Below are 13894 nucleotides of genomic sequence, written 5' to 3' on the forward strand. Positions count from 1 at the left end.
CCCTGTAGTAAAGACATCTCACTAGGATCCTGTATGTGGGATAAAATTAATAATTAGACCAAAGTATTGTATAACGGGCAATGTGTGTGTTAATTCTTGGAAAGAAGTGTTTTAAAAGGATAAAAGTGTTAGCAACCCACCAGTAGACAAATGTACATGTAATGTAAGTACTGTGTTTACCAATAATCACATTTACTATTTGCCACAACCAAAAAGTCTCAGCTTACTGTAAGCACTGATTTAGCTGAGTTCTCTATCAGTCTTGGCATTGAATGGCAAACAGTTACACATTATCTGTTTAAAAAGGTAACATAGTTCCTAAAAACAAACAAACAAAACAATGTGGGAAACAGAACCATTCATATTATCTGGATGGTCTCCCACAACTACTGGCATACTAATGTTACTACCCCTAATTGTTTTTGGTTTTAAATTGTATGTGTTTAATTGAAATGTTTAAAATATGCTGGTGGATAAAACAAATGTATGCAAAGCTAGAGCCACAGGCCCAAATCACCTCCCAGTATTTTACTACATAAGAAGTGACACTGGCGATTGATAATCTTAGTGTCAAAAGGGGGATATGTAGGAGCTGGACTTTATAATGTATAATTTGATTTCATCCTGCTAGCCACCCTTTTTGAATAGCAGAAAGAAATGACCCTCTGGGACTATAAGATTCTGTTTTCCCATATGCATTACAAATTGGGCCCTCTCTAAGGGCTGGGCTACACTTACAAATTTACAGGATTCTCTATTGTGTCTATGTTAAGTAAATTAGAGAAACATTGAAGGCCTGTGTCTCAATGTAAATTGTCTTGGTTATTCATTGTAAAACTTAGCAAGGTTTAATTTGCAATGCCTTTTTGCTCGATATAAAATACTACTGTTTGTATTCTCAATCTGTTTGTGTGAATGAGGAATGAATGCATCAGGAAAAGATAAGGTGTGAAGGCCATTGTTATAGCCAGAGTCAAGGAAAGAAGCAAAAAGACTTAAAGAGTATCAAAGAATCATCAGGCACTGCTTACTACCCAGACGGCTGCTAAACTGTCTGGCATCCGCAGCATGAATACATGCTTTGCCGTGTAAGAATGCACCACCCCAGTGAACCAATCATCACCTCAGGACCACGCAGAGTCAATTTTGACTCCAGAAGATGACGTAGAGGAACAGCCTGCAATACCTTACAATCTACGTTCTCGAAAGGGTTGCCAGAAGCAGACGACTACCTAAAGCAAGGCCCAAGAAAAAGCAGTAGTGAGCCTAGCGCCTGCTGCCTGGTGGACATAAAACTGTGACTACAGTTCCCTCAGTTGAGGTTGTCAGAACCAGAAGGGCCCTGCCTCCAACATGTGGTGCCTGTTCCTCGGCTGTTGGTGTCTGAAGGTCTGGGGAGTCCACAATGACAATTCTTTTATCCAGCAGCAAGTGTGGATAGCTCAGACCCTTAATATTTCTAAATGCTGGGTCTGCAGCCACATCCCAGCCCACTCTCAAACTGATGTTCCTGTCCTGGCTATCCCACTCAATTCCCCAGACCCACTGGAGGACCTTGTCCGTTTAATACAATATGGAACAGTAATGACACCTGGGAAGAGACTATTGGCAGTTCCTTTAACCCACTTGGGGGAGTAATACACCGGGCAAAAAGGCTCCTGAGGTTAAAAGAAGTAGTTAAAATAATGGCAAATAAAACTGGAGAAAGTTTTAAGAGCCCTGGCCAAAGAAACAGGGGCGGTCCGACAGGTGGCCCTCCAAAACCGTCAGGCATTGTACATAGTGCTGGCGGCCAAAGGAGGGACCTGTGCTCTCATTGGAAAACAATGTTGTGTGTTTATACCTGACGATACCAATGAGGTAATAGATCATGCTAGCCACTTAGACCAAATCACATATATTCCCCATGAAGAGCCAAGTTCTTTATGGAAGTGGCTAAGTATTCTGTGGTATAGGAAACTGGTTGTTTCAGGGAGCCCTGACTATCCTGTTTGGAATCCTAATAATTTTTGTATGTTTTCAGTTAGTCTCCTGTTGTACCCAAAATTGTGTAAGGCATGCCACCCAGGTGACTGCCCCAGAACAGAGTGCTAATATGATGATTTTGAATATTGCTGATGAACAAAGAGATAAAGAACGGTTAATATGTGGAACCCAGTAAAATTTTGGTCATGGCGTAAGCTTGACCAAAAGGAGGGATTGTGAAAGTAGAATGAATTATATTGTAAAAATAAGAATGGATTAAAGAAATGTTGTATGTACCTTTAAGCAGAAATAAGAAATGTTGAAATACAGGTGCCAGGAAAAGAAACATTAGGCATAAACAATGGTGCTAATGGCAAAACATTAACAGAAGATGGGTAGTAGTTAGTAAGGAAATAAGATATGCATGCCTAGCCCAGGTAAACTTATCTGATTCTGCTCCCTTTGTTATCTTGTTAAGTTCTCATCCTTTTATCTGTATAAATAAGATAGTTTGTGTCTTGCATGGGGCTCACATTATCTGGGTGTTATTAGCAGAGCGCTGTGCTAATAAAACAGAGTGGTCTGACAAACTGAGAGTCCTGAGTCTAACTTTGACAGAAGGGAATAGGCGTTTCTTAGAGTCAAGAGAGTAAAAGCATAACTAGATTGCATTAGTACTATACAGTATGTTATACACTCAGTGAACGGAGGCTGGCCATGTGGCCATCTGAGCATTTCTGAGAGCTGGTCATCCTGCAGGAAATGTTAATCAGGAATCACAGAACTGGAAGGGACCTCGAGAGGTCATCTAGTCCAGTTCCCTGCACTCATGCAGGACTAAGTATTATCTAGACCATCCCTGACAGGTGTTTGTCCAGCCTGCTCTTAAAAATCCCTATTTATTTTTGCCCCAAATCAGGGTGAAAACTTGAAACATCAAAACTTGTTGCCAAACAAAAAGTTCTGAAAATTTTTGACACAGAAATAAAACATTGTGAGTATTGTTTTGATGTTTAGAAACTGAAAAAAAAATTGGATTGTCAACTTCAGTTTTAGGATTTTTGGGGCTTCACCGCCACTCTACCCCACCTTTTCCCATACATACAAACAAACTTTCTCCAATTTTTTTCGTACTGGAAAAGAATCAGGGGCAGGTAAAATATGTCTGGAATCGTGGGGTAAAAGCCCCCAGAATAAATTGGAAAACCAATTTTTTTTGTTAGTTTTCAAAATCAAACCAAAACACAAAACATCAAAATGTTTCAGTTTGGCAATGTTGAATTCTTCCCCATCAAAAAAAGTTTAATCAAAATTGATCAATGAGGTTTTGTCAAACCCCACTTTCTCATGGAAAAAAATTTTCATTTGAAAAAAGTTGCAGCTGGTGTTAGTATTAATACTGTGCAGAACCTCAGCACTTCTTGCTTTGGCTTAGCCATGCCACTCCCCTCCAGGTGTTTTCCACAGCTAGTCAAGTCACTGCAGCTTCAGTGCTTTAGGCAGGGTTCAATTTGATAGGAAGATCTATTGAAGTGCTTATATGACTCTCATCACCCAAGTAGACAAGCACTTTACAACCCTGAATGGATTTTATACTCAATACCCCCATGAGATCGGGAAGCAGTATCCCTATTTTAAAGGCCAGGTGCTCCGACAAAGGGTAAAGAAAGTGACTTGTCCAACATCATAGAGGAAACCTGTGGTTGAACTGAACCCAGGTCTCCTGTAGCCAAGTCCAATGCTGTATCCGCTTAGGTACCCTTAAGATAACACTCACCAATTCCTGTGACCCACCCTAACAGAAATCTATGGAAACAAGCATCAGTTATGGAAGCCAAAGGGAGAATTTGGCCTTAGGTTTGCTCTTCTTATGTAGTCATATTTTTAAATAAAAAATGAACCCCAAACCAAGATAAATGCCAAGGGGAAATGCCTAACAGCCCCAACTCCTGCCATTCCTTCATGGTGCCGTTCTCTGTACCTTTTAACATCTTGACAGCTACAGTGATGGCCTTGTCTGGTTTGTCCTTATCGATCCCAGTCGCTTCTGCCATCACCACTTGACCAAAACAACCTTCACCCAGAGGTTTCCCCAGAGTCAGGCTGAAGTGACAGACACAAACAAATGAATTAATGTGTGACCAGGCTGAGGACTGGAATGAAGACAGAAGAACAACACGTTTAACTGACCGAGATCTTGTTAATTCCCACTTGGGATCAGCAGGCAGCTCGAGCTCTGAGACATTTGCTAGCTTCAGCCCATCGCTGGATGAGAGGTGGGTGAGATTGACCAGCGGGGTACCAGAATTCATGGAAGGGTTTGAGTCCAATGACACCGGCTTCAATAGAGCAAATAAAATGTTATTGCCAACTGCCTCTGTGTCAGATACACACAGCGGTGCTTGAAAAGGAACCAGCCAAGAAAATCACTTTGAACTAATCTTTGATTATTGAAGACTTACAATCAATTGTAACCTGGAAATTAAAAATATCAGTCTCATATTATGGGAGTGTATCTATCTAGGCAGGCAGAGCCAGATCCTCAGCCAGTGTAAACCAGAGCAGCCTCACTGAAGACAGTACTCTATTGATTTACACCAGCTACATCAGTTTAGAGCAGCTAAAGTTCTGGCCTATATGCATGGAATGTGTTTGTGTCCATGGAGTCAGTCCCAGCTTTCCAGTCCCAATAGGTGGTTTACAGCCAGAGAGGCTGAACCAGCAGGGTTTGCAGTCCTTTTCAATTCCTACGCTTACTGCTCTGCAGTGCCAGTCCCTGATGCACGACTGGATGGGATTTTTATTGTACAGAGTGCCATCATTGTCCCTTGCGGAAAGAAGGCCCAATCCTGGACCCACAGAAATCAGTGGAAGTTTTGCGAGTGACTTCAGTGGGACCAGGACCAGGACTGCACTTCTTTTCCCACTCCTCCCCTTCATGCTGGCTACGGGCACAGGACTGTAGGCTATTCTCTGGAAGGTCCATTTTCCCTGGGGTGTTGTTACGAGTGGCCAGCAGGGCTGGTTTAAGGGTCTGTTTTACTAGTCCTAGGTAAGCCCAGGGCTCTGGGGAATTGCTGGCCTCTGACAAACAATAATTGCAAACTAAAAAGAGAGTTAACTGCCACTCACTACGTTTTCACTGAAAAAAATAAATGAATAAGTGAAACAAACTGAGACACGGGGCCTGACCCTCATGCAGGCAAAGGGCCTGCTGATGTTAATGGGATTGTTGCCTGAGTAAAAACATAGGGTCACGTTCCTAACGTAGAAAGGAAATGTAAAGGTAGGTTGGGGCTATAGGAATCTTGTATCTACTTTCTGTTACCTGTACAGTAGGGGTGTTCATGGCTTTTTTGTTGGTCATTTTCACCCTACAGACAATCATGATGACAACCACCAAGAAGAAGAAAACGAAGCCAACCCCACAGCGGAGGATCACAGCAAAAACGGAGCCAGAATCATCCGCCTCCACTAGCTCTGTAGAGTAACAAGAGACGGAAGTGAGGACAGGCGACAGCAGCCAACATGTACACATGTAGTGCGAGAAATTCAGGTAGGGCCTGAGCGAAAGCTCACTGTCACCAATGGGAATCTTCCCATTGACTTCAGTGCGAATTGGATCAGACCTAGGTTGGACACCTCTTTGTCTATGCGTAACCCCGTTGGACTTGACCCAGGAGCCCTCCCAAATCCACAACTCTGAATGCCTACAACATTGCAAACTATGCAGGATCGGGCCCTTCCTCTATTTCACTCATCAGTTTTGACTCCAATGCTGGCAACAGATGTGCCCCAGACAAGGGATTAACATGGCAACTCAAGCTAAGATTTCAGTTTATCCCACCTGAATCACGCCTGTCTCCAAAGTATGGTGAGGTTAAAAACACGATACTTGGGGGAGGATAAATGGGAAACTTGGCTTAATTATATTATAATTCATAATGTAAATATTTTGTTCGGACAAGTAAAGGAAGGACAGATGATCCCAATAATTTTAGCAAAAATCCCACCCCAGGATTCCAGAAAGTCGGAACTTCCTGTAGGCCCCTTGAACAGGCATGAGCACAATCATTTTGATGGCTAGAACATAATTAGCATCATGCACTCAGAGCTCAATCCTGCAACCCCCCTCAAGCAAAGCGCAAATCAAGAATGATTCCCCACCTGCTCCCTTCAGTCCAGGCACTTCTGAATTTACAAGGGGTCAAGGCAAAACCAAAAACATACTAACAGAAAGAGGATGCCCCATGATTCTTTAATCAGCAGTGGAACTTCTTATAGTGAAATTACTCTGCTTCCTTTCACACAGTCACTTCACTCTGGGCTAAATGCTGAGCTGGGTAAGCTGGGTGCACGTGACTTGAAAGCAGTTGTACAGCTGCACTCATGGGCACAGTAATGAAGAAAACTCACGGGGGAACACTAATCCTTTGTGGGCAAAGGGGATATGGAACCACTCAAGCTCCACCCCAAAGCCTATTGATTTCAATGAGTCTTTCCACTGACTTTATTGCACTTTGGATCAGGCTCTCAGTGACTGCGCCCATGAAGGAACATAGCAATGTGAAAAATGGGGGTTCCACCCATAATCAGGGCATGGCTATTGTCAAAGTTAGACTCAGGACTCACAGTTTGTCAGACCACTCTGTTTTATTAGCACAGCGCTCTGCTAATAACACCCAGATAATGTGAGCACCATGCAAGACACAAACTATCTTATTTATACAGATAAAAGGGTGAGAACTTAACAAGATAACAAAGGAGGCAGAATCAGATAAGTTTACCTGGGCTAGGCATGCATATCTTATTTCCTTACTAACTATTACCCATCTTCTGTTAATGTTTCGCCATTAGCACCATTGTTTATGCCTAATGTTTCTTTTCCTGGCACCTGTATTTCAACATTTCTTATTTCTGCTTAAAGGTACATACAACATTTTCTTTAATCCATTCTTATTTTTACAATATAATTCATTCTACTTTCACACTATTGTCTATACATACACGTACAGACTGTGCAGCAAGCTACATGGCTGTGAGCCAGCTTAGCAGATGAGCTGTGGCATTTCTAAATTGAACACTGAAGCATCACCAAGAGGAAAGAAAGGGCACAGCGCAGAAGGAAATACCTGGTAGAACCGTCAGCCAAGCAGAATGATGTGAAAACCCCATAGAATTGCCAGCGAGACAAATATATTCCCCTGCATCCTCAAAAGTAACATTTCGCAAGTACAGAATTTCTAGCTCCTCATCCGCTGTGTTAACACCTGATGTCTACAAGGGGGAAAAATACACATATATAGAAAGAGGAAAAACACAGGATAAGCCACATTCCCAGCACGTTTGAGGACACCACACAGATTTACAGGCAAATTTCAAAAGCAGATGAAGATTTTTTTGTTTCTTTGTTCTCAGTGGCCCATCTTCCACATTTATTTATTCATTCCCGTTTGCAACCTGGCGTAAAAGCAAAAGGTTCCCTTCTCCAGGCTCTTACGCTGTCCCACTAATGAAGCATGCAAGCAAGGAAAAATTGCCCCCACAACAGGACTGACTGTTTTGAAAAATTCAAAAGGAAAAATTGCCCCCACAACAGGACTGACTGTTGGTTAGTAGGGTGAGTGTGGGGGAGAAAAGGGTAAAGTGCTGACCAGATAAACGGTGACTTACTACAGAAAAATATTTACGGAGGGACACATTGTTTTTAATGTCAATTTCAACACCAAAAGCCTATCTATTAATACAGCTCTTGATGCTATCATGTAATTCTGGATCACCATTACAAAGCGTCCTTTAGGGAACATTCCTACATTATCAGGGAGCTAGACTGGCTGACTTGCCTCTCACTTTATAATTAGTCTACCAACCTTTAGCACCGTGACATATGCCCCGTTGGATCCATATTTACTGCCGTTGACTTCCACGTGTTTCAGCCACTGGATGTGAGGCTGGGCATCACTGTACACCTTGCAGTGGAACTCGACATCACTCCCTACCACCACAGTCTGGTTGGCAGGCAGTCCAGCCTGGAGAATAGGCCGGTGGCAGAACCTTTCTGAAGTGAAAATGGGGAACCCGTTTTTAACACCTCTCCCCACTGAACATGCCTGTCTGTGGCTTTCAGTGCCACTACCAATGTCTGCACAGGAGCTTGGGCTAGGGCTCATGAAAGGTGCTGGATGAGCAACCCCTGAGAACACAGCTCTTTGCTTACCCACAGAAAGGGTACGCCTGGGGAGCTGCAGCGTAGGCTTCCCAGACACTGCCCCAGTCAACGTGCCTCAGTCCTGAACAGGAAGCATTATGTCCAGGATAGTGCATTCACTCCTTGAACGCTTGCTGAGAAGGAGGACCAGCTGGGTTTGTGGTTATGGACCCGCATCATTCACTTCAGGGGACGGACTATATGATTAAGCCCAAAATCATCATTGCACATAAGCCATCTTGATGACGACTGTGTATCAGAAGTGAAGAGGAAGTAGAGAAATCTTACCTACTACATCTAGCTGGTAAGTGTGCCTAATGCTGCCATATTTGTTCTCTACAATGCACGTGTAGTTCCCTCGGTCTGACGGAACCACACTCTCCATCACTAGGCTCCACTGCTGATGCCGTAACTAGAGGGAGGAAAAAACAGATCAGCCAATCATAAGACATCACCAGCTAATATTTCATTGGACCATTATAATCAATGAACAAATGGCAAAACACAATGGGCCTCATTCTTGTTTATTCCCAGGCCTCTTCCCCCCCTCCCCACTCTGCCAGCGTGCTACGGCTGCAGCACGTCTGTAAATGTAAGTTATGACCACTTTAAGGACAATTTACGCTGCCTGCCTGGTGGAAAGTGGTCTTTATGTGAGAATCAAGCCCAATGAATCAACTGTACAGTGGGCTGTATTACAGGCGCGGATCCTGCCGCGGGCTGTAGACGCTCCCACAATATAAATAATGGGCTGTAAGCCCGTTGGGACATGGACCATCTTTTTGTTCTACGTTTGTACAGCACCTAGCACAATGAGGGCCGGGTCTACAGCTAGAGCTCACAGGAGCTAAGATAAAACAAATAATTGCTAGCTGCACTTCTATCTTGTGCCTTTCATCTGAGGAACTGAAAGTGCTTCAAAGACATTAAATAAGATAGCATCACATACTCCAGTCAACTGAGGGCCAGAGAAGTTAAATGGACTCCATCAGCTTAAAGAACCACACCTTTGGGGTTGGTTTTTTTGGCAAATCTTTAACCTACTTGTGTTACCAGTAACACCTACCTGCCGATCACTAGAACTGAAAGAGACCAGTGAGAAAAAAAATTCTATTTTTTACAGTTTGTTTACTCTGGGTATTAGGCAGCACTTTATGTACAGTCAGCCTCACTAGTTCCATTATATAGTTATCTGTTTCCCTTTCTCAATGGGTATGTCTTCCAGTGGGTAACAGGTGAGAGACAAACATTAAAAACCATAGGAAAACCATGAGTGTAAAGCACAAAACTGCCAGGGTGTCCGACACTGGCTCGAGTATAGTACATAGTACTTTTCTTTAACTGATTGGATTTCAGACCAATGGTGTCCACTTTAAGTGACTTGGCCAAGGTGACAGGGGGCCCATCAGTTGCAGGGCGGAAAATGAATGTTGGCGTCCTTGCCTCAAAGTGATTCATGCACGCGCACACGCACACGTGCTCGGTGTGCATAATCCCCGTGAGCAGAGTTAGTTAACCTTCCCAAGCCTCTGGACATCAGTTAGAAGCCAACTGCCCCCATACAGCTGTCAACAGTATTTTAACAACGCGTTTTGGAGCGGATTCTTGGTACACAGAATCAACTGGCATCAGTGATGCCAGTTCTGCACACTACAGAAAACCAAGGGCTGATGCAGAAAATGAGTGGTTAATCAGCTGTCAGCACTTTTAGCTACAGCAGGTGAATTCAAACGGAGCCACTGTAACCATCTTTCACTAGTGGTTATCTGGATCCCCATGCCTTGTTTGAAAGGGATCAGAGCACAATTAACCTGTCAAAAGCAGCATTACTGCACTGGACATTGGGTGTAAGGGCTATGAAGCAAATATGGCTTGGTTTTAATGGAGGGTGTCACGCTCTTGCCATAAAACTATACTTTCCCCCCACCTTTTGTATCTCGGCATCTGCTCAAGTAACAGTGTTGACTGGCCTACATTCCTAACTTGTTTCTAAGTGTTGACAACAAAGCATGTCACTGCATTTAAATGTATACATAATAGAAAGACAGAAAAGTTTTGACTGAAGAAAGGTTTTGGCTGATGACGATGATGGGTTCAATTCTGATGCTCTTCCTGGAGATTTCACTGGGCATTCTGTCATGTAATTTACAGGTGAAACTGGACCAGATTTGATGCCAGAACTTGGGGTGGGGAGAGGGGTGTCTCGATCTAAACCTGTTACTGATCTGTCTCTATAGTGGCTTATATCATAGCCTTGCATCTTCACACCCCTCTTTATCCTTCTCTCCTAGGCATTTGTAAAGCACCCATCATGGTAGTATCTAGGATCTGAACTCTGGTAAAGCTTGGCTCCAGATACGAAGCATGTGTCATAAACCTAGATCCAAACACTCCAAACATCCAACCACGTGTCTTGCCTATTCTAGATATAAAGTGTCCATCACCTCATTGTATGGGACTTGAGCTCTGGGGAAGTGGGCTCTGAATACAGATTCAAACTGTGGGTCAGAGCTCTGTTCCTGTGTCTGGAAAGGTTTTTTAAAAACAACTAAGGAAAAGTTTTAGTCGAAAGCTGAGTCCAGACCCAGGGGATCACAAGAAGGATGTTCCCAATTTTGGGCAGTCAGTGTACTCGATAAACCATTAGAAACATGAAGTAACTCGTTGCAGACTTTAATCAAATCAGTGAGACACTGGAAATCCCTCTGGTTTATTTGGTGGTGTCACCAGGGCTGACGAGAGGGTAGGGGGAAGCCAGTACAAATTACCGTGGCCCGGCAGTCTAGAATGGGACCCTGGCTTCCCCAGCTTCATCGGCCCTATTTAGCCAGTCCACTCTTGCTGGGGGGCCTGAATTTTTTTTTGACTGGGGCCCGAACCCGCTCTCGGTGGCCCTGGTTGTCACTCTTGGCTCCTTGAGAGACAAACATTTGCAGACACACTTAGAAACTAAGACTGTGTTTGCTAGACTGATACGCAAGCCGGTGCAATGGTCTGGGGAAGGGATAATCCTCAATCTCCCCCTTCTAGCCCCCCATTCCCTTCTAGGGTCATTTAACACACACAGGCTTACAATATTATAGATTCCAGCAAGGATTCTATAATATTAATTCTCTTTGGGAAATTTCATGTGATAAGTCATATGAATTTCACTCCTCTGCCATTTAAGAATTGAACTGTATATAATTTATTTCAGCCATGTTTGGAAGTCTTCTCTTCCCCCGTTTTGAGTTTTGATGCACATTAGGGGGTATCTAAATGCCTTTTACCAGAGGTAAAAATTAGAGGTTAGGATGGGATATTAAAAAAAAAAAATCCAAACTTGCATGTTGCAAGTTCCAGCTTTCTTCTGCTGGCCACGGATTTCCAAAGAGCAAAGTCTAAACTACTCTGAACTCTGGAGAAAAAGAGAAAGAGGAAATGTTAATTTGTGATTCTGGTCTTTGCAGGTTAATCCACTGGGCTTGATCCTCAGCTGGTGTAAACTGTCCAAGCTCCACCAGCTGTTGATCTGGCCATTCACATTTATCGGGCCTAAATCCTGGGATAGAAACTCCATCGTACCTAAAGAGTTTAATCTTCAATAAATGATACACTGAACTGATTTATTTTTTACTTTCTTTCTGGCGGAATCCTCACCTGATATAAATGGGCATATCTATCTATCTAAGCTCTACGAGGGTAGGAGGCAAGAAAGAGAGAAACAAAGCGATGTTTCTGTATCTAGAGAGAGAGAGATCTTTTTCTAGGCAGACAGAGGGATTACACTCCTATTGGTTTAACAGACCACACACTGCCTCCGATAGCTTTTTAAACATTTACTTATTGCTGGAAGGTGCCTCTAGAGAAAATAAAGTGCTATGGTGCAAGAGATGTGACTGTGATGCAGAGGATGAAACTTTTCTATCTGAACTCAAGGGTAGATTCACACCACAGGAAAGTGGGAAGTGGAATTACTTTTACCTTTAGGTTTAATTCTGCGAGCATAATTTAGTGCAGCTGTCGTCACACATTTTTGTATAAATGCACATGCAAGCCTGAAAGAGCATGTAATTAGTACAAAATGTTTGTGCTGCACTGGGTGACTTGGAAATGTTATCTATTATCAGATCAGTTGCAGAGAGGAGTTACCTCCCTGATTCTCCTCTCGCCTTAACTTCTCCAAAGATCTAGAACTGCCTGTGTGCCCTCAACCTTGTCAACAAACCACAATGTGCTGATTAGGAAGCTTCAAAGGTTTAAGTGAAACAAACATATTCAGCTCTTTCAGGAGGAGCCTGAGTGAAGGAGGAGGAAACAGTCTGGAAAGAGAGAGATTTTTCTTTCTTTCTTGTGACTCTGCTGTGTTTATAACCATCCCACCAACTATTCTGTTCCCCAAAATGGTAAACAGGAAGGCATTTGTATAGTACAAGAGGGGGAAAAAAATCAAGAGCAACTGATTTTCCTGCTAAGTTACTGCCTTATTTTGATGTACAATTACAAGGTGGCACAGAAATTGTGGTCAGATAAGTCGCCTGGTTAGGCATTCATTTACTGGTTTTCGGTGTCTGTGGGCTCTGTTTGTAGACATCAAAATCACACTGCCAACCGGTCCCTCTTTGGTATTACCCAGGGCAAAGGGGCTTCCAGCATTTCACCACAAGAATGTTACTGAACCGAGTCTCAGTATTTCTGCCGGGCTAGTGTTACACGTCTGAATGATGACAGAGAGAGGTCTGCTTAAGAGCTTAGATCAGATGCTGATCTCTGTTACATGGGTGTAAGTCAGGAATCACTTCACTGATTTCAGTGGTATCACTCAGGTTTTTATGCAAGTTACAAAAATGTAAACCCAGTCTCTTTGTACCTTGTTGCATCTAGTTATTGCAGCGAGCACAGCAATACACCTGATCTATTTTTTTCAAGGTTACTTTTAAAAGAGACTAGCAACATGAGCAAATGCTCAGAGTTGGAATTCCACCAGAACGGGCAGCAGCTAATTTTAAGAGTTATTTGAACAATTAGTATGGTTATCAAAAATACCCCCATTCTGAACCACAGTGACTGTGGTTTATGAAGATACACACTGATATCCTTCTCTCTCACTTATGATAAAGTTGCCAGGATTATGGGCAGTACTACGGGAAATGCAATTTGTACATATCATAGAAAAAACATCTTGAGCAGAAAAATGTCACAAGCCCTAATGGTCATGGAAATATTTACTATGTAAAGCCAGGGATCTCATGCTTGCTTGCCCCTATCAGGATTGCTCAGTGAACGCTGGCTCCGATCGAGCCATCAATAATAGCTCCAGAGATGAATGAACACAGCATAGCCAAGATTAGACCCACAATGCCTTACTTTGATGCCCCCAATTCGATGTTCTCCCTTGAATTCTTTGCCATTTTTCAGCCAGTATATGGATGGGGTGGGGTTGCCTGCTGCAGGGCAACGGAAGCGAACAGTACTTGCTGCCTGCACAGCTAGCAGCTTCTTCTCCATCCTTTTTAAATGGGTCCAATAAGGAGCACCTGAGAAGTGAAAGACACAAAACAAATGGGCTTATTTCTGCAGAGCATAACATGGGGTAGAGCAGCTGCTTTCTAAGTGCTTGGTACTGTATCTAAAGCTGCCCAGGTCCAGAGCCTCCCGTCCCCTACTTTTCATTTTAAATTCTAGTGGGATCCATGTACCTCCCTTGCCAGGCTTCAGATAGAGAGGGGCACTGTCCATTTA

General features: G+C 43.2%; 1 protein-coding gene across 1 annotated transcript in view; it reads right to left on the reverse strand.

The window, feature by feature from the left end:
• The window catches only part of LOC123361493 (fibroblast growth factor receptor 3-like), a 37609-nt gene extending 23922 nt beyond the window's left edge, over nucleotides 1-13687 (reverse strand). The window contains exons 1-7 of the mRNA XM_045001447.1: nucleotides 13520-13687; nucleotides 8462-8585; nucleotides 7836-8023; nucleotides 7098-7242; nucleotides 5294-5445; nucleotides 4156-4340; nucleotides 3947-4068 (exon numbers count right to left, since the gene is read on the reverse strand). Of these exons, the coding sequence (XP_044857382.1) occupies nucleotides 3947-4068; nucleotides 4156-4340; nucleotides 5294-5445; nucleotides 7098-7242; nucleotides 7836-8023; nucleotides 8462-8585; nucleotides 13520-13660 (1057 nt within the window). The 5' untranslated portion in view covers nucleotides 13661-13687. The remainder of the gene's footprint in view (nucleotides 1-3946; nucleotides 4069-4155; nucleotides 4341-5293; nucleotides 5446-7097; nucleotides 7243-7835; nucleotides 8024-8461; nucleotides 8586-13519) is intronic.
• Nucleotides 13688-13894: the final 207 nt, after the last annotated feature.

The sequence above is a fragment of the Mauremys mutica genome, unplaced genomic scaffold (assembly GCF_020497125.1).
Source record: "Mauremys mutica isolate MM-2020 ecotype Southern unplaced genomic scaffold, ASM2049712v1 Super-Scaffold_2380, whole genome shotgun sequence".
Taxonomy (NCBI): Eukaryota; Metazoa; Chordata; order Testudines; family Geoemydidae; genus Mauremys; species Mauremys mutica.